Source organism: Arvicola amphibius, chromosome 6 (assembly GCF_903992535.2).
Source record: "Arvicola amphibius chromosome 6, mArvAmp1.2, whole genome shotgun sequence".
Classification (NCBI taxonomy): domain Eukaryota; kingdom Metazoa; phylum Chordata; class Mammalia; order Rodentia; family Cricetidae; genus Arvicola; species Arvicola amphibius.
The window spans coordinates 36,794,235-36,815,417 of record NC_052052.2 but is presented as its reverse complement, the minus strand read 5'-3'; the positions used below and the strand labels follow the sequence as shown (position 1 = coordinate 36,815,417).

The following is a 21,183-nucleotide window of genomic DNA, read 5'->3' as shown; positions in this document are numbered from 1 at the left end:
CCTGCTTTCTTATAGGGCCCTGGACCATCAGCCCAGGGCTGGTACCACCCACATGGTCTGGGCCCTCCTCCATTAGTCACTAATTAAGAAAATGCCCCACAGGCTTGCCTACAGCCTGATCTTCTGGAGGCATTTTTAAAATGAGGTTCCCGTCTCTCAAATGTCTTTATAATGTGTCAAGTTGACCTATCCAGCACAGCAACTCTGATCACAATGTCTCCTGATATGGTGATCTATGAAGAGACGGGAGGAAAACGCTGTAATGCCCTGGTGTGATGATGAGTGAATAGGCCATGACTATTCTTATTTGGCATAAAGGACCCTGCATTTCTCTGTAGCACAGCGGAGCACAGCCCACTTACTAAGCACTTTGCAGGGGCTGTTGGTGACAGATTGTCTGGCACTCTGACATTGACCAATCAATAGAGCTAGGAGGTGCCTCAGGCCAAGGGCAATTGAATCCCAACCTTTTGTGGCATTAAATAAAGCAATATTTATTTTTGCTTTTGGTGCAAATATACGTAATCCAATCCAGCTCATTGGTAATGCTGAAAGAGTGCTGTGTTGAGGGGACAATTGCATGCACGTCCCATACATCTCGGCTTGTCGATGTCAAGGCTTCCAAGAGTATGCAGCCAGTATACTGATACTGATCTAGAGCTGCTATACTGACTTTTTCACTTTCTTAGCAGAAATGAAATGGAAATCATTCAGAGGGGAATTGAAATCATTGCTCTCACTCTGGCTGCCATCATTATAACAAGGAGGAGGTGCTGTATCCGGCTTTCTCTTGGGTCACCAATTAGCTCCCAAATAATGGCATAGGATCTTATGATGTGGGAGAGTCTTACAGAAAATGAGACCCTATGGATTGCTTATATCCCAATATGGTATGATAAACCACGCCCTCCTGAAGGTTGTTGTAAACATCCTCAAAAAATTACTTTACACAACTGATGACTGAGATAAACATGGTACACAGCTTACACCATAAAAGATCGGATTAACAGCGTCCCCATTCAACAAAAAACAGTTTAGAGAAAAATAACTGCGCCCATATTCCCAAATATTGTTTATAAATGTTCTTTTACATTTAAAGGGGGATATAATATGGAGATGAGTAATTTTGCATTGATATGGATTTGGCTTTAGTGATTTAAATTTAAGGTCAATTTTGTTATATGTATATGTATTTCTGATATTGATTAATGTATTGTGATGGTGTAGTTCATTTAAAAATGTAATGTATATAGGTTGTTAATGGATAGTTATCAATATTAGTAAAACTTGTAGTTATGTTAGTTAGATTTTCTAGCTATATAGAGATATATTTAAGTTACATAGGCATTCTTCATATCTTTCAAAGACTACAGAATATCGCATTTTAGATGTTTTAATAACTTAAGGCTTTTCATGACAATGAGACACGTCAGCTCCTGGCAGCACCAATCTACTTAAAGAGGAAGATGGGCATCGAAGAGGCTACTTATGGAGTTTGTTAGCCATTTGGGCAAGAAACTGCTCTTGCCTGGACTATTGCATAAACTGAACACAGAGAACCCTCAGAGAGAGGACTGCTGAACTTGCCTATAGGTGAGATGTTCCTTCTGGGTTCCTGATTCATGAAAGAGTCTGCGAGACATTCTGCAGGACACAGCAGATAGTGACTGAACTGTCTTTGAAATTTCCTTCTTTATGGAAATGTCTGCTAAAAACTATGGGCCTGAAGGCCAAAGATGGATGCCCCAACGGTACAGAGGAATTTTGGGTGACTGTCCAGGCAGCTAGATGTCTCTGTCATTTCTAGAGTTTTGTAAGTTGCTTACTTCTTATTTACTTAGGTAATATTATATCTTTCCTGAGTCTTTGATGGAGTTGAAGAATGGATACATAGTTAAAGTTTTCCTTTGTTATGATAAAAGATAAAATGGATATAAATATTGTAACTAATTCTTACTTAATAACTATTTTGTTATATGTAATTTTACTATGTTAAAGTTAAAGCCTTTCTTTTATTGTTTAAACAGAAAAGGGGGAAATGATGTGGGAGAGTCTTCAGTTTGAGTTGATTTCATTGGCTAATAAAGAAACTGCCTGGCCCATTTGATAGACCGCCCCTTAGGTGGGTGGAGTAGACAGAACAGGAAGAGGAAGTGAGGTAGAAGGATCAGTAAGATGCTACACCTCTCCTAAGTTAGACAGACTGCCGTGCCTCTCCTCAGAGAGAGGCCAGACACGATGAAGCTCCAGCCCAAGATGGACGTACGCTAGAATCTTTCCGGTAGGACACCACTTCGTGGTGCTACACAGATTATTAGAAATGGGTTAAAGCAAGATGTGAGTAAGAGGCTGAAAATAATGGGCCAGGCAGTGCTTAAAAGAATACAGTTTCCGTGTAATTATTTTGGGTAAAGCTAGCTGGGTGGCCAGGAGCTGGGCTGCGAGAAGCCGGCCCGCAGCTACCTCACTACAATCTTACTATTAGTTATGAATGCTTGTCCTGCTAGCTCTTATAACTTATTTTAACCTGTTTCTCTTCATCTACGCGTTGCCTCTGGGCCTTTTACCTTTCTTTCCTTCCAAATATCCTACTTTCCTGCTTCTTGTATCTGTCTGATTGGCTGGAGGCTGCCTGCCTGCCTGGCCCTGGCATCTCTCTCTTTCTCCCTTGTTATCCTCCCACCTTCCTCTCACCTCGATTCCTCCTTAGATTTCTCCTCCTATTTAGTTTCTCTGCCCAACAGATCCACCCTGCCTAGTTATTGGCCATTCAGCTTTTTATTCGATCAATCAGGTGTCACAGGCAGGCAAAGCAACACATCTTTACATCATTAAACAAATACAGCGTAAACAAATGTAACCCATCTTTACATACTTAAACAAATAATTCTGCTACATAAGCAAATACAACACATCTATAAGTAGTTAAAGTAATATTCCGCAGCAAGGCGCAGTGCCCTTCCCAAGATGGAACTGTTTATTTGCTACTTGCATAACAATCATAGATCACCATATCAGGAGACATTGTGATCAGGGTCGTTGTTCTGAATATGTCAACTTGACACATTATAAAGTCATTTGAGAGAAGGGAACCTCATTTTTTAAAATGCCTCCATAATATCAGGCTGTTTCTTCCATTGGGCAAGGAAGGAAGTGAGCAGGACACGAAGAGACAGATGAGAAGCATAATGTCCCTTTCACAGATCATGTGGTATCACATAGACAGTGGGACCTTGAAGCCTGGCTGTGGGTCATGGTTGCAGCAATAAGACCTGCTTTGAACCCAACTTCATATTGTCGTCATCAAGTGATCTTCTCAAGATCAAACCCTTCTTGGATTTTATTTTCTTGTTTATAAACAAGGATCAGTCCCCCCTTCCTTGATCACCGCGGGTATGTTCACTATTTAACAGATAGGTGTATTTTCAAACTATGGTCAATTTATCACTTCACAAGAAGGATCTGGACTGATAAATGTGTTGCTAGGTGATTTGCCATGGTGCAAGCATTCTCGAGTGTACTCATACAAACAAAGGCAACTGTGAAATACGTGGTGATAGAATCTATAGATTTATCACATGGTCCACCACCGACTGAAGCATTGTTATATCGCTCATAACTACATGTAAGTCATTTCCTAGACCTGTTTATAGACATTCAGAGCATTAGTTCGTGCACGTATGAATCTTTTCATTCATTCAATACATATATTGAAACTTCTTGACATTTAAATATAGTAGATTATGTTGGATTGGGGAGTGAAGTCGTTCCAAGGACTTAGACATTGTCCCTGTTCTTATCCAGCTCACAGTTTGGAAGAAAAAACAAAGAGATACTCAATAGTGCTTCTAACTCAGCAGGAAGAAATGATGTAGCATGTAGTCACTGACCTCCATATATTTTCATTTCTACTTTATTCCAGCGGTACCAGAAATAACCTCTATATCAGAACATAGGTCTTAATTTTGAACCCATGAAGGAAGTTAAGTTAAAAACAAACAAAGCAGAACAGAATACCAGAGAGACCCAGATTTTCATCCCATGACTCTAAACTGGCACTTGGAGGAATGAGGAGTCGAGAAGTCATCTTCTCCCTTACCCTATCTTCAGGCACTGGTTTCTTAGCCCAGAAAAGAGTCTGCACCACTATCCTTGGCTGCCCAGTTCTCTTATAGCCAGCTCGGGACACAGCAGAACATACCAGGAGTCATTTAGCAATGACGTACTTCCTAGCTTTGCATGGCTACACTTCTTACCTGTAATACTATCCTGTGCTCTGACTCACATTTTTGAGTCCCACGAAAGTCTTCAATCTTGAAAAATTCATACAACTAATGTTAAGAAGGTGGTAATCATCTGCAAGATTTAAAAAAAAAAAATTGTCAACCAGCAAGATGTCTCAGAACATAAAGGTGCACAGAAACCTGAAAACTTAAGTTCAACCCTCAGAACATATGTAAAAGTGGAGAGAGAAAACCAGCTCCACAAAGTTGTCCTCTGACTTCCACGTTCATGCTCTAATACATGTACTACTACTACTACTACTACTACTACTACTACTACTACTCACACACACACACACACACATAAATATAAATTTTAAAAATAAATTTACATTGAAACAAATAAATGAAAATAAAAGAACCAGATGATACCAACCTGATTCCAACAATAGAAATCATCTAATTTGAATAAACTTTACTGGAAATACTTTCTTCAATGATCCTGCTAAAGCTCAGTTATTGACACTTTAGAATCATGCTATAGAAAAGACGTCCATGAGTGAAGTATAACATGCTTAGTTTACGAAGAACGCAAAGCTCGGGGGGGGTGGGAGGAAGTGACTTTACAAAGGTAATAGAGACAGTAGAGGTGGGTCTGGTACCCTGTTGCCTAGCTGGGTCTCATGCATCTTTACCAAAATGTTTTGCTCTGGAAACATGAAACTACTAGGAGACTGATTGTCACTCAAAGAATTCTTCAAAAGTCAGTTCAAAAAGCACCCATGGAGGTCCAACTCCCTGAAGAGGGTTACTGGGGTCACTAGGGATCACATGCTCTGGCTTCTAAGGTGCACTAGGATCCTGAAGTTGCCTTTGCGTCACCAGCGACTCTACTTTCTTTAACAGCATCTGTCAGGGCGTGTATCTGTCAGGATCTCCCAGCTCGATTCCAGGCTTTCTTTCTAATGATTTGTTTCTTGTTTTAATTTATGTGGATGTGGATGCGTCTATACACACATATAGTGTGTGTGTAGGTTTTCACTGACATCAGAAGAGGGTGGTGGAGTCCCTGGAGCTCTCTCTCCAGCCCCTTTATTCAGTTTTGAATTTAACTTTTTTGAATCAGAGAGACATTCTGGAAGCAGTACAACTGAAAGGGAGAACCACGGGGCTCAGGACCAGGATTCCACTCTAGGCCCTGGAGAGAATTGGTGTGTGGCTTAGTGGAGTAGCTGCCTTCTGTGGCTCTTAGCACTATTTCTTGGGAAACAGAGACCACATATATTGACTGGATTCACAAGAGGTATACAAGATTAGAAATGTCTATTCAATAATAATAATTATTAACATTATTAATTATTATAATATATTATTTCCTCAGTGTTTACCACAATGCAGGCTCCTTGTCAGGTACAAAAACACAAGCAATTTGTGATCTAATAGAATAAACACTGTATCGTGTGATGTCATTCTGCTTGGAATGTGGCTGTAGGGGCAAAAAAAAAAAGCAGCTACCCCTACATTTATAGGACGTGTAAATCTCTCCCATACCTCTTGAAGGAGGTGACATTTAATTTTAGCTCATTTCAATGATGCTACAATTATCACCATGGCCACTGTCAACCCTGGCCACCATTCCTTCAAGTTCGTTCTGTTCTGAGGGTTCTACTTGGGAATTTCCACACAGTAGTTCATACACACAATACAGAAGGTCAGGGCTATTATCCTCATTATACATGTAGTAAAAGAGTTGCTCAAAGAGATATTTAAAGAATAAATTTTACAAAGGTCATAACTGATAAGACAGCCAAAACATAAACCCAGTTATGAGTCCCAGAGCTCCCAGTTTCCACTCTAGAGGCTCACTGTTCTGTGCGGATCTTGGGCCAGGGTAAGGGCTGATGTGAGAAATCACTGGGAGATAAACTAGGGGTCATGGGTTCCAGGTCACAGAGGTGTCCTAGAGCAAGCTGACCGCCTGGGTGTGGCACTGTTGGCAACAGAGAACAGGCGCATAACTAAACAGCCTAAAGAGTAGTGGGTTACAGTTAAGTATTGTTACTAAGGTCATGTTCCTTTCCAAACTGTTAGGTGTTTAGTACGGGCTCGGTATACACATGACTCAGGTGATCCATCTGCTTAGTGACTGGACACCAGGAAGCAGATAATGTAAGATCTTCCTAGAATTTTCACTAAATTAGCCTAAAGAGCCAGATGGTTAGGGATACATCCAGGCAAAGTAGTTAAGGACTTTATCCAACTGCTTAAGCAGAAAAAAGTATGTATAGTGAGGGGTTTATAGCACCACACGGAAGCTGGAGTTGAGCTTGAAAAACAAAGAATTAACAGAATGGCTCTGAAGGGTAATATCTTTGTCTATTTTCTGTTGCTGTAACAGCACACCTAAGGCTGGGTGAATTACTACGAATCCACATCTGCTTGGCTCATGGCTCTGGGGAGGGAAAAGTCTGGGGAGACAACAGAAAACTGTTGTAGGAGGATGTCCTCTAGTACAGTACAGCTAATCCCATTATGATAGAGCAGCTGTCACTACCCACACAAGACTCTCCCGCATCAGGCCAGTCGATACCTTCAGACAGAAGGGCGATTTTGATTTTCTGCTTTTTATATTAAGGACTATTTGTTCTTAAGAGTGGCTTTATGGTTAGTTGATAGGGAATAGTCCCTCATAGGACTGCTATTAGGATCAATTCAGATAAAACGGTAGTGCTTAGTAAAGCATTGGGCTCTCAGGACATGAGTTGATATCACATTGTCCCTTGGTGATAGGGATGATGTCAATAGCTTTAGGGTAGTCTCTTTCTTGCTTCATAATCAGAGTGGTCAGCATAAACACTTGGTTGATCTAAATACAGCAATGGGAGACAAAATAGAATCAAAATGCTTACCAGGTGTCCAGTGCCTTTCCATTTCACCCCACCTCCCTCTATGGGTTCCCCATCTATTCCCCCTTACCACATGTTGTATGATCCCGTCAAAGCAAACTGCCCTCGATTCCCTGAGATACCAGGTGGTTTTTACTCTTTTTTTTTTTTTGGCTTATGCATTTTCTTCTGTCCTCAACATTGAGAAAAAAAATCATTCCTTCAACAAAGTCCAACTCACACGGCTTCTTCTTTTTGAGGTCTTTCTCCATGTGTCTCTCCCAGTGTAAACATGACAAGGTTATATTCTCTTTGGGCTTATTTTAAAGGATACAAAGACACCATTATTGTTTGTCTCCCTTCCTATCTCCTTCTCAATTATCTTAAAAGAGAGGAAGGTTTCCAATGGAGTCCTTTATTTTTCCAAGTAGGATGATAGGTGGGAAGGTAAATTTTATAACTGAAGGGAGGGTAAAATTGTACGGATTATGTGAAATAGAGAGGGGCATAGGTTGGAGCTGCTCTGTTAAACTAAAGGGGCAGAAGACTAGGGAAGGAAAAGGATGAACATTCTAGGGCAGAGACTGGTGACAGGGATATGACTAACAGCCCCTTGAACAAGGATAAGAATCTGCAAAGATCAATGTTTTATTCTCTAAGTATCAGGCCACAGGCAACTCTTAAACAGCTCTGTGGGGAGACTCATTCTGGAACCAAGACAATGGACTGGACAGTGACGCAAAGCTTATTTGAAGTGTGAGCAAGCACAATGATTTTGGAAGTTTTTCTGTAGCCCGGCCTATCTTGGAGAGGGTGTGTGCTGTATGAAGACATGGGGGTACCTGGAGAAAGTGCCCCTTCTCAAGTCCAAACAGAACTCTGAACAAATATGGAGGAACAAGAGAAGGGCGAGGCAGAGAATAGAGGCCATAATTCCACTTGCCCCGGTGGCATGACTGATGGAGGGTGGAGAGAAGGTGGTCTAGGTAGACACCATTTTCCAGGGGACACCGGAACAAGGACTGACATAAGCAGGTGAGTGAGTCACTTGGGTACCTAGAGAAGAAGGATTTGGGCAAAAGAAGAGCTTGACACTGTTTTTTAGGAAGGAAATGTCTGCTGTGTTGGGAGAGCATGAAAGGGACAGTAGCTGCTACAAAACAAGCGCGGGGGATGGTGGAAGCATCAGAGACCAAAAAGGCTAATGAGGTAGATGGTGTGGGGCCTCATAGCTAGTTGTAAAGATGGGGAATTTTACACTTAAGGTAACAGAGAGCCATGGCAGCAGAGGAGGATATGACTTATATATTAAGAGCATCACCTTGGCCATTGTGTGAAAGATTGGAGTGAAAGGAGACAAGGATGGAAACAGGAATACCACCAAGCTCAAGTGGCATCAGTAGAAGTGATGAAAAAATGTGTGTATGTTTTGGCGACAATAGGTTAGCAATAGGTATGCAACACAAAGAAATAACAGGGACACTCAGGGCCATCAGTGGTTCTGGCCTGAGCATGTCTTTCACCTGCACTCTGTGTTCTGACTGTGTCCATAGTATCAAAGTGGGATGGAGTCACAGGAGTAGTTTTGAACCTCTCTGTAATTCAGTGTCTTCTTCTCTCAGTTTGGAATCATAATAATAGTGATCTTAAGATATTGATAACACTAGATTAATAAATCCTGCTTAGAACTCCATCTAAATAACAATAAGTGACTTTCTCCCTTCTAATTGCATTGGGTATTTGGGAAGCTCAGCCCATCCCATCCATACTGACTCTCAGTTTGGACTTTGCCTAGATGCTCCCTGATGGGCTTTGATCTGAATCGTCACTGGCTGGATCCCTCTCCATGGGCGCATCCCACTCTGCATGGAGTGAAGCAACTCATCATCAAGATGTACAACGACCCAGTGAGTAGCAGGGTGCGCTGGGCAACTGCTGGCCAATGGCTGGACCAGAGAATGGAAAGTTGTATGGGGAAGACCTCAGACAGATTTAAATTGGGGTTACCTGAGCAAAATCAGGAAGATACCAACCACACATGTATCTGAATTTTATAGACCCAGTCCTTTCTTTTCCCCACCTCTTATAAATATTGGCTCAGTTGTGGTAGTATAATAGAAGGAAATACATTGTAGTATGTTTGTCAAGGCTCCTTGATGATAAGCCAAAGAATCAGCTTGATTTAGTATAAGGAAAGATGGAGAATCTCATGGGATGGCAGCAGTGTATAATATACTTGAAGAGTGTAGCTTGGCCTACTCCACACATAAGGAACATGGATGCCATGTGTCCCATCTGGTGACTCCCACTTCTTCTACCCTGACTTGCTCTCATTTTCCAGTTCCAGAAAGACTGTAGCTGGCTTAGTTTGGAGGACATGTACATCTCTGGGCAATGGGGTGACCCAAGAAACAAGAGTATGTAAAGATGGCACAGTCTTGGGGCCCCTGTGGTTGGATTTGGGGCTCTGGCTATGGAGAAGAGGGCCTAACACTCCGGAAGAAAGAAGGGAACCATACAGATACATCTGCACTATGTTTGCTCGGAGGAGCAAGTTGTTGCAGTAGAAATCAGCGGAGACGACAGGGATTTGTGGTGTAGAGAAGGAGACAGATGAGAGTCATTCTTTCTGAAGAGCCATCAGCAAGAGGGAATAGCAGACCTCTGTGCTTAGGAGGGACGGCGTGGGTGGGCAGAGGTAGGGTCACAGGAAGTAGAACTTTGCAGCAAGTGCCAGCTGCCTCGGGATGGAGTGTGTGACTTAGGAGCTTTCTTTTACCGGGAGTATTCAAGGTGAAGTGAAAGCACACTGTCAAAAATGCTGCATAGAGGGGACTCAACTGTTTGAATGACATTCTACTAAAATTACGCACAAGTCCTTCCCATCTGGGATGGTAGTAATTTTGATTGCCTCTTAAGTGCATATCAAGTGACAAATGGTGGTCGCTAAGGCAGATTTCCACAGTTGGGGTATTTCAGAGGTGCACCGGCATAACCTGTTCTGCTTACTCTGCTGAAGGTGCCAATAACAATGGAACTAATTAGAGAGCAACATAAAACTGTGTGGAAAGACAGATGCATGCATTAGAGCAAAAGCCAGTGACCTTGATTTTGAAACTGTCATTTTATTTAAAAATTGGTTTGCTGTGCGTGTGTGTGCACGCATATGTGTGCACATACATGTGCATGTGCGTGTGCGTGTGCGTGTGTGTGTGTGTGTGTGTGTACATTTTCCACAGCATTCATATGGTGATCAGAGGGCATGTTGTAGCCCATTCTCTCCTTCCACTATTTGGGTGTTAGATAAGCTAATTCAGGTCATCAGGCTTGGGAACAAGGGCCTTTATCCACTGAGCCATCTCACTGGCTTAGAAGCCACCATTTTCTTTATTATGGGTGTGAATTCTTCTTTCCTGGGTTCTTTCATGGACTGCTTTGTGTCAGGGCTTTTGTCACCACAGCTTTAGTATATGACTTCCGTCTCCAACTCATCCTTGGCACAGGTGGAAGTCGACTGTGTGCATCCAACCCATGTATCACTCCAGGCTGTCCTGTTGCTGCACCTTTCATAGAGTAGGGCTGTATAGCATTTTCTGTAGTCTGCAGACTTCTCCCCCTGGACCCTGGGCCTCTCTTGTCTTCCTATTGGTTCTTGTCTTCCTAGTAGGGTGTCACACCTTCTCTTGCTGCTGCCTCCTTCTCAGGTAGAATAGCTGGACTTTTAATTTTCCTGATCTGGCTAGTAAAAGACACTTGACAACTGCTTGTTGGACTGGATTGGGTTGAACATGACACACTCTACTGTGCTAAGTGCTATATTGATGGTAGATGCAAAAATTGTCATTCATAGAAACTATGGGCCAGGCAGTGTTTTAAAAGAATACAGTTTCCGTGTAATTATTTGGGTAAAGCTAGCCAGCGGCCGGGTGGCGGGACGCAGCCCCGCTGCTTCATTCTACAGATTGGCGCTCCAACATGGTGACTAAATCCACTTAAAAACCTGAGAGGGCTTTAAAGAAAGGAGAGAGAGAGTTTAACACAGCTTTTTGCTGTTTGCCTGGACTAGATATTCATTTGTGTTTCAAAACATTAACTTAGGCAAAACTGAACTGTGGAGATATTAGGGCAGTTCTGATGACACGTATTGACCTATCATTGGCTGTTCGGCTGTCAGTAAGCATGCTTGGCTGCTAAGACAGCAGTATAAGCTAATTTCTTCCCAAAAGTCCACACCTTTCTGCCCCAAATAAAGTCTTTATAAAGAGTCAAGCTGACTAGAACTAGGATCCCCAACTTCACTCTTCCTTCCCTTTATCTCCACAGCTTTTGATAGCATACATTTATTCTCTCAAAGCCTCCTTGAGTCTGAAATGTGGGAACAGCCTAGCTATTCTGTGCCGGGCAGGGTATCCATTCAGGCAGTGAGGACATCTGAGGCTTGCTCTTTGACTCTGTTCTTTTCTTCCATCTTTCCACAAATATTTATACACCACATTTCTATGTTCTAGGCATTGTAGTTCTGATAGAGAGAAACCTTGAAATTTTGCAGTGTAGTGGGGAAGTAGACATTAAACAAGTAACTGCTGGGAGTACATATCTCAAACATGTGGGAGTCCTTTAACACCACCAGCAAAACACTAGCCAAGTGTGGGAGAAACAGAATGGTACTAAACCTTGGCCTTGCTGGGGCAGTTTCGGCTTGCACCTGTTGTCCTAGAGGGTATTCCTTAAAACATCCTGATTTAGAAGCCAGGTGGTAGTGGCGCACGCCTTTAATTCCAGCACTCGGGAGGCAGAGGCAGGTGGATCTCTGTGAGTTTGAGGACTACCTCGTCTATAAGAACCAGAACAGGTTCCAAAACTACAGAGAAACCCTATTTCAAAAAAGAAAACAAAACAAACAAAAAACATATTTTAAAAAAACCCTGATTTGGATGTCAAATTATGCCTTCTGCCTTGTTAAAAGCCTAACGAAGGCACCTAGTACAGTACTGGTGTGGCACCTTGTACAGATGTGGCAGATTCACATTCACAGTTTGAACGAGATTTACAGGCATCTTTGTGTCCAGTTGCAAACATTGCAGAACTCAGAGTTATATGCCCTGATACCATGAAATGTATTTCTACTCCGTATTCATACATAAAATTGCTTGGTTTCAAGCTGCTGAACTATACAAACTGTCAGAAAGCTCCTGTTTTCTTCTTTTCTCCTCTCCTCTCCCATATCCATCCCTCCTGTTCTGTCCCCCACCCACCCACCCATACTTCCACCCACCCACACTTTCTCCCTCCCTCCCTCTTTCCCTCCCTCCTTTCCTTCCTTCTTTCCTTCCTTCCTTTCTTTCTCTTCTGGCACAGCCTTGCTATGTAGTTCAGGTTGGTCTCAAACTTAAAATCCTCCCATCCCAACTTCCTGAGAGATGGGACCCATAGGTATAGGTACTCTACCCAGCCAGACTTGGATCCAAGGCACCCCTAGTCTGTTCCCCATGACCTCTGTACAGAGAACCAGCAGAACCATCTGAGGTCCAAGTACCATTCCCACTCCATTGCTGGGTGGATGGCCGTCCTTTGTCTGACGTCCCTGCTGGGGCAGATGCCCCAGTGCAGCTCCTGGAGTATTCTGTCATTCTGAGTATATTTTATGGCGTGAGACAGAGGCTGAGAGCCTACCCTGGGCTGAAAAGATATGCAGGAAAGATATCCAGGGAAATGAGATCTTCCTGGGTGGAAAATGCCTGTGCCTACGACTGCTGGATTGGGAGGCAGACTCAGTAGACTGAACTGGGGGTAGACAGAAGGACAAAGGGGCAGCTGTATTATGACTTCGGGACCAATGTGGGCTTGATTTTCATGGGGTTTAAGCAGGTGAGTGGCAGGACAAAGTTTGTGTTTTAGAAGAACCCCTCTGGTGAGGATGTCTTTTGAGGTGTCCAGCCTAGGGGTTGGGAGAATGATCTGTTAACCTGCCGCTATTAGAAGGAGGGAAGATAGGAGGGATAGATGAGAGCTATTAAAGTAGAAAACATTAGGATTGCTGATTGTGGTCAATGGGAGAGGAAGGAGTTTGTGGGATGCCCATGGTTTGGCTTGGGTCACACTGTGGATATGCTACCCTTCCTGAGAATTCCAGGGAAATTTAACAGACATGAGAGATAACAGGCGACACAGGACATTAGATGTGATCTGTTTTACATTAAGTAGGAATAAAATGTGCAATCTGCACCTTAAGTCACTGGAAGGAGCCATTCCATCTCCTTCTCAGTGGACAATGACAGCCTACTGGCCTTGTGTTAGTGGTGGCATTTCTTTCAAAGGCTGCTTTCCTCGCCCCAGGCTCCCTAAACCCTTCACTCCAATGAGGACGTTTGATATTAAATTATGCTCTTGAAAAAGGTGTGTTCAACCCAGAGGACTGCACTGAACTGAGACACAGTGTTTCTTGTTCCGCTTCCCTGATAGCTCCCTCTGCACAGGGTGACTCTTGTTTACCAGCTGTGATCGATTGTTCCCAGAGGGCAGAGTCTGGCTAATTTTTCAGAGGCCCTGGTGTTTAGCAGAGCTCTGACTGTGAGCGAGCAGGTGCTCAGCATAAATGTTGAGCAAGTGACAGACTAAGCGTAGGTCCCCTGTTCCTTGGCATCAGCTTTCTCTGAAAAAGAGGAACGCTGGTGTGCAAACCCTTCTCTCCCAAAGTTACCCCTCTAGCACCATTACTGTGCTCTCTGATTGAGAAGTTGATCTGGTGACAGAGACCCTCTCATGAGTTCACCTGAAAACTGCTGAGATCATCCCAACCCCCCGGGGACAGAAGCAGAGATGATGTCACCCAGCACCTTTCCAAGAATACACAGGCTTCGGTGACTCACTCCACCCTTAGACTCTGTGCCTACTCCGTCTTACATAACCACCACTGAGATTCATTGCCTCTGACCACCAAAGACTCTCCTCGGCTACAGGCCCCTTGTCTCACCAGCCCCCAACTTGTCCCCACCAAATGATCTAACTTGTTCAGGGACATCACTTAGGCATTCTGTTATCTCCAGTGGGGTGAAGACCAAAGGAACCAATTAGGTCATTTCTTCCATTTGGGTTTTAAGTCTGTGAGCTTTGTCCCCTTCCATAGCAAGCAGCACTGAAAATGACATCCCCATTTGGGCAAGAGCTCACCCCCTCATCAGGGGAGTTTTACTTTTTTTTTCATGTTTTTACAGAACATGAAAATGACCATATCACACAATTAGCCACAGAGTCGTAGCCACTCTCACACCAAGCCTTTCTCTGATATCTACATCCAGTTATGACCTTAAGACCAGATGCAAGCTGGTCTGTAGGTGAACTTGCAAGGACCATTTCCTGAAGCTCCGCTAACATTTAATATCTACCTGTAAGGTGTATCCTGAGTAGCATCATTATTTAGCGAAGCTACATTTTAAAAAGGCATCATTTCCTCTAAAAACACAATACATATTTCTCAGTGTTGGCATAAGCAAGATCCCTGTGTAACCTCTGGGGTGAGTTGCAGGGGGAGCCCCAGGCCAGAAAGGTCTATTCTGGCCTCAGACCAAGGTTCTAAGAAATGTGATAAGAAACAAACCATGGTGCTTTAGAAACCTGGGACAGAGGAACCTGCTCCAAGTGGGCCTGGAGATGGCTAGTATCAGGTAAAGTTTGAGGAATCTACAGGTAGAATAGAGGTAGTACTTCATGAGGTGGCTGTGAATTTGGAGATGAGAGAGATTACAGGAGAAGGAGAGCAGGGCAATAGAAAGGGGCTGGGAGAGCTGGCTGTTGGAGCTAGCAGTAGGATTTTATCACGGGTTTCTGTGCAAGGGCAGGTGAGGGGCAGTCTGAGGAAGCTCATGTGTGAGTTTGCACACCAAGTCAAAGGATTAAAATTGAAGCATCCATCAGACATTCTTTTAAATAGATTTTTCATTGAATTAAATATAGCAGCTGTTTTTTTAAAAAAAAAAAACAAAGTTAAAAACAATGGAATAAAACACAACTTCTCAGAAATATTCTAGCATACGCCCCCTCTCAGTCCTGAGAAGTAGAGCCATCAAGGGAGAGCCAAAGAGCTGATGAAACAAGAGAGAAATCAGGGAGCAGTATTCCCAGCCATTCAGTTCCTCAGTTAAGAAACGATAGAATCTCATTCTAAAAGTTAAACTCAACTAGGCCTCCCTCCCTTGCTTCAGAACCCTTGAAAGACTCCTTACTACCCATCACATAAAGGCCAGCATCCCCTGACATGCTGCTCAAGGCCATGCCTGCTCTGTTCATTTTTCTGTGCCCCCAGGACCTAGACAGAACCTGATACTGCAGAGAATATGCCGTTGAATGATGAATGAACCCATGAATAAAGAATAGGTGTTTCAGAAAACGACTGAGGTTGCAGTATGCAGAGTGGATCAAAGGCCCCCAGGCCAGGAAGGAAGAAGACAGCCCAGGGTAGCACTGTTGCAATAGTGTGGGTGACACCCAGATCTGCTCTCGGGGACCCAAGGAAGGTACCCATCACTCCAAGATCAGGCTGAGGGAGGGGAACAGGTTACCGTCAGCCCTCTCCTTTGTTCCAAAGCCACTTCAAACCTAAAGGCTGATTTTGTTCCCAGTGGTTTCTACACTCCAAGGTGATTTTTCCTTTTCCTGGAAAAGAAAAGCCCCCTCAGCCACTGCTGGCGTTGCTATAACAACTTGGCTGCGGCTCTTTACACAGCTCCATTTCCTTAAATCATTTAAGGAAAATTAACTGCCATAACAACGCGAGGAAGCTTCGAAAATAGAGCAACACAGGGCCGGATGGCTCCTCCCCCATCCTGCGCCTCCTGGAGTCTTCCAGATAAGCTGTTCTCTTTCTGTCAAATAAATAAATAAATTATAACACATTTACTTGACAAACAGAGAAGTTGGTGACATGGTCAAATAGCAAACATGGAACCGTCACCCACCCATGAAGTACACAAAAATAGGTACAAGTAACACAAAGAAACATGTGAGAAAATGGATACATACTTCCAATATACATAAAATGGGAAACACATATTAAAGATATGCATAGTAAGCAAAACCCGACGCCTAGGCAAGCGTAGGGATGTACATGATTACACAAAGGATCGGAATGCAAACAGGGTGGCAACCTCTGCTTCATCACTCAGAACAGAAAGACAAAGTCTGTGGTTCACATGAACTGTTGCTAAGGTGAACAAGGGTTCTGGGTCAGCAGACAAGGAGGCCCTGAGATAGTACTTCCTCCTGGGACACCTGTGTGTTCATAGCTGCCGGACTGCTTAGTGCCTGGTCAGAGAGGGGGACCAACCTTCCTTAGGGATTGGGGGTGATCCCATTCTGACCCCTACTTGTAGGCCGAGTAGGAGAAGAGGAGGAGCCATGTCATTTGGAATGCAAGGATTCTTTGCTCCACATGGCAAACTGTACGCTTCTGTGGGAAAAGGCAACACCGCAGCCATGGAAGACTTTATCTTTAAGACATTTGAGCCTCAGTAGGTCCTCAGGACATCTTGAAGCTGACCAGTGGATTTCCACACCTTTGTTTCAGAACCGTGTCTATGATCATGTTACTCTAGTGCATCTGTAGAGCAGCTCAAACCTGGTGGGGTTTTATTATGTGGCTAAAATACTTGTTTGCTTGGAGATCCCAGGCATGTGGCCCCTCAAATCCAGGCCTCTAGCTCTCCATCTGTATATCAAGGGAGTCAAAGAATGATCTCCAAGGGATCATTCCAGATACACGGTCAATGTCGCTTTGGACTTATCCATTGACTACACTGCACAGACCACTCAATGAGACACAGAATTTCTATAAGCCCCAGAAGTCGCAGCTGCCACCCGAGATGGACCACCTGATAAATATCTACAAAAGCGTTTAGCACAGAGACTCTGTAGACTTAGCTTCCCAAGCTTCAGTGTGCCCACCTGCTAACAGGAAACAATGACTCCTGGCCTACCTGCCTCACCAGCCGCACAGCAAGACCTTGGTGTGTTGATCAGAGAGCATTTCTAAGGAAGAGGGATTATTGTCTTGGGCCAAACCAGAAAGGAAAGTCCAGAATGTGGCCGCCTGCTAGAGGTTTCATGAGGGGACAATTCGGTGTCCACAGTAGCACCATAGGTCACACTTAGATATATTCGAGTATTTTCCTATTTCTTCCAGCATGGTCCCGGAAATCAGTAAATAACTGTGGAGGGGAAAGTTCAATATGGTAATAAACTGGAAACAGATGAAATGTTGCTCAGGGAATCTGAAAACAGAGGAACGTGATTCATGAAAATTTTATAGTTTTTCCAACAGTTGAGATAGTTTATGGAAGCTTAAGGAATTTGAAAGGAAACTATCATTTTTTTTGTAAAGGCAACTTCTCCCACCCCTGATAAAATATGGGTCTATTATTTGATTGTTTTTAAGAAAGTAGATTATAATTTTGGCTCTTCGGCAGAAAGCATGGTGGAAAGATGACTCTCTTCCTTAGAATAACATTTGTGGGGCTAGTGGCCCTCTGCAACATCTTTCAACCTGAATGGTCCAAGATAACTCTTATCAAGCCAACTGACTGCATACATATTGCTCAATTTTATGGGGAACAATGGAATTTCCCGGGGGTTCTGTTTTATTCAGATCCATTTAACTCTCTGTACCTTGATTCCCAGGAAACAGAATATCTCTTGCCATCTCCTGTGCTTCCTGTTAAGGCTATATACTATGCATGTAAACCTTTATTAGCAGCATACAGGAAACAGAGTCATTCTTTTATGCTCTTAGCTGTGTGCTTTTCCCCCAGTCCCCATAGCTCTAGCTCCTGCACTCCACCATAAATTGTCATCTCTGGAGGCCTGGAATTTGCTTTAATCATTTCTATGTCCCTAACAGTCAGTATAACGTGCAGGTCATCAATGAATGTGGAGGGAGAGGTAAGGAAAAGGCCAGCAGGAAAGAAGAAAGTCTCTCATTAAAACTTGGATGGTGCCAGGCATGTTGATACATGTCTTTAATCCCAGCATTTTGGAGGCAGAGGCAGGAGGATCTCTGTGAATTCAAGGCCAGCCTGGTCTACAGAGTGAGTTCCTGGACAGTCAAGGCTACACAGAGAAACCCTGTCTTGAAAATCCAAATAAGAAAAACAAACTTATAAAACCCAGATTGTAACAGGAGTGAGTTCTAAAGGATGGATAGGGAGTTAGTATGATAGCTCAATGGGTAAAAGCACTTGGCACAAGCATAAGGACCTGAATTCCAGTCTCCAGGAAAAGCCTTGAACAGTTGCATGTGTCTGTAGTTATAATGCTACTATGGCAATATGGGAGGCAGAGACAGGAAGATGCCTGATAGCATCCAGGCCAACTATGCTGACAGAGTCAGCAGCAAAGCAAGAGATCTTGTCCCAAAACAGGGTGGAAGGTGAGGACCAATATACACAGTTAGCTGACTTTCACATGTGCACTGTGGTATCTGTGAGCCTGCACATATGCGTGCACACGTGTGCGTGCGTGCATGTACACACACACATACACACACACACAGAGAGAGAGAGAGAGAGAGAGAGAGAGAGAGAGAGAGAGAGAGAGAGAGAGAGAGAGAGAGAGAGAAAGGGAGATTATTTTAAAGAATGGATAGACCTTTGATGAGTAATGATGAATAAGAATCTTCTACACAAGAAGTCTGGAAAAATGGCTCAGTGATTAAGAGCACTGGCTGCTCTTCAAAAGAACCCAGGTTCAATTCCCAGCACCCACCTGGTGGCTCACAACCATCTGTAACTTCAGTTCCATGGGATCCAACACCTTCTCCTTGCCTCTGCCTCACCAGGCACACACTTGCTACAGAGATATAAATGCAAGCAAAGCACCATACACATAAAATAAGTCTTTACAAAAATCTTCTAAGCAAGATACATCTCAAACCCTCCAGAAGCCACCCCCAAACCCATCTTTCCGCAAGTTTCTCAATACCTAACTCACACACTAAGACCCCACATTTTGCTTTTCTATAAATATTACTAACTCTGATTTTTTTCCTATTGGTTATTCCACAAATAATGACAGAGGGTATTCCTAGAGCATGGTACCACAATCTGATCTCCTCTGACCCAGGGACTCCATGCTCTCAGCCATGTCGCAAATCCCTGCAACACAAGACTCACCTTCTCATCACTTTCTCGTCGCTGTTGCCTTGGAGATGACAGGGTGGCCTGAGGAACTGCTGAGAAGCCTGTTCCCATGGGAGCTGAGTTCTCCGTGCTCCTGACAGAGCTGGGCACACCCTTGCTCAAAGGGCACATCATGCTGTAGTTTAGAGACAGCTGGATGTCTCCTCTAGAGTGTAAACCTTTGGGAGATACCAGTTGAGACTTTTAAATCTTCTTTCCATATCCTCTAGCACAGCTCAACACTTAGTAGACCCCACATGAAGACTTGAGAAAAGAAGTCTTGACAAAATCTCCCTCATCCTGCCTGCCAGTTCCCAGGAAGGCAGTGCCAAGACATCCCATAAGAAACCACACAGTATTTCAACCATCTGTAGTCCCCTCTCTCTGCACTGTGTGTTCATGGTCGTGTATCTTCTCTCTTCTTTTCTTGCTCCTGCTGATTCCTGTTATAAAGAACTCCTGAATATTTACACCAACAGTAAATCTTTATAAGGTATAGATAGACTGGCTGTCAAGAGCCATTCCTCTCTTCCTCCTGAATATGGAGGGTTTTTTTTTCTCACATACCTTTAATCTCAGTATGAAAGGCAAAGGCAGGCAGATCTCTGAGTTAGAGGTCAACTTGGACTAGAGAGCAAGTTCCAGGACAGCCAGGGCTATTGCACAGAGAAACCCTGTCTTGAAAAACAAACAAAAATGATGTTAGCTTTTTCCCTCATTTTTAAATCCTGGAAATTCTGGAGCATTTGAATCCAGCAGTGTAGAACCCTCTCTTGAATCCATGAATGCTAAAGCTGTTCTTTTCGCCCTCTCTGTTAACACTATCCATTCTTTATACCGTGGCTTCTCAGTTAGACCAACCTTTGGTCCTTACTCTCCCTGTATTGCACCTACTGATAAGCTAAACCACTATGAGCTGGAAAGGGAGATCTGGACATAGTCTGGCACCTCAGTTGACCTCCATGTCAACTCTTCTCATTAACATCACCCCTCCCACATCCTCTTCCTTCTGTGCCCTTGTCTCAGCATATGTGATCTGTGTATACAGCCCCACTAGGCACCAGGCTGAGGAGGCCTAGAACAGAATACAGGTTACATTGTAGGCTGCTTTGTGTTTAACACGTGTGGAACTTGGTGGAGAGTTATTTTTGGTTGTTGCTGTTGGGAGGCTCTGGAGCCTGGGATAAATTCATGCTGTTACATCAAATAGCATATTGCATTTCAGGAACTGGCCTTAGCCATGGGAAATCTAGTGAGCCAGATGCCTAATTACTCCATTATTTACCGTGGTGGAGAGAGCTGAATTCTGATGCAAGGACCAGACTAATCACGTCTGCCAGCAAGAACCAAACAGTTTAACCTTTTATCGGGAAATTACCCCATCCTCCTAAGGTACTGACGCCCATGTCCCTAACTCCACACCAGTCCCAGATGTCTGATTGTAAGGAGGCTTATCAGCCTGAACACGGCCTGAACCTCTGGCTGATGAGTCTCCATGCTCTCCCCTTCCTTAAGTCTTTGCCGGTTTCTGTTGTATTACTCATGACTGGTGAAGGTGTCCCCAAAAGAAGAGCATCCCTGCACTCTTCAAAAGCAAAATGGCATTCATTCACCCATTCAGCAAACATTTCTGGAGCATAAACACTGTCCACTGCAGCACAAAAGCCAAGTGGACCCGATGCCTCCTTTTCAAGATCTAGATGAGGGCACTGGTCCTCAAGCTGCCTGCAGAAAAACTTCAATTCCCTCATGGGACTCTTCCTTTCTCACAGAGCAGCTGAAGCATGTGGTTAATGACTCAAGCTTAGGCCTGGATCTAAACCACAATTCAACAACCAAGGACTCAGCTATCCTGGACAGATACCTTAAATGTTTTAAGTTGCGGTGTCTTCCTTTGCAGGGGGTGGT

At 43.7% G+C, this 21,183-nt stretch overlaps 1 protein-coding gene and 1 long non-coding RNA gene across 2 annotated transcripts in view; one reads left to right on the top strand and one right to left on the bottom strand.

Moving 5' to 3' along the window:
- Agbl4 (AGBL carboxypeptidase 4) overlaps positions 1-21,183 on the top strand; it is a 1,010,368-nt gene that overhangs the window by 912,637 nt on the left and 76,548 nt on the right. The window contains exon 9 of the mRNA XM_038334417.1: positions 8,904-9,015. Coding sequence (XP_038190345.1) covers positions 8,904-9,015 — 112 coding nt within the window. The remainder of the gene's footprint in view (positions 1-8,903; positions 9,016-21,183) is intronic.
- LOC119816784 lies at positions 16,108-19,827 on the bottom strand. The gene is made up of 2 exons (XR_005285825.1): positions 19,270-19,827; positions 16,108-17,310 (listed from the first exon to the last, which is right to left on the bottom strand). It is a non-coding gene; the product is annotated as an uncharacterized LOC119816784 (long non-coding RNA).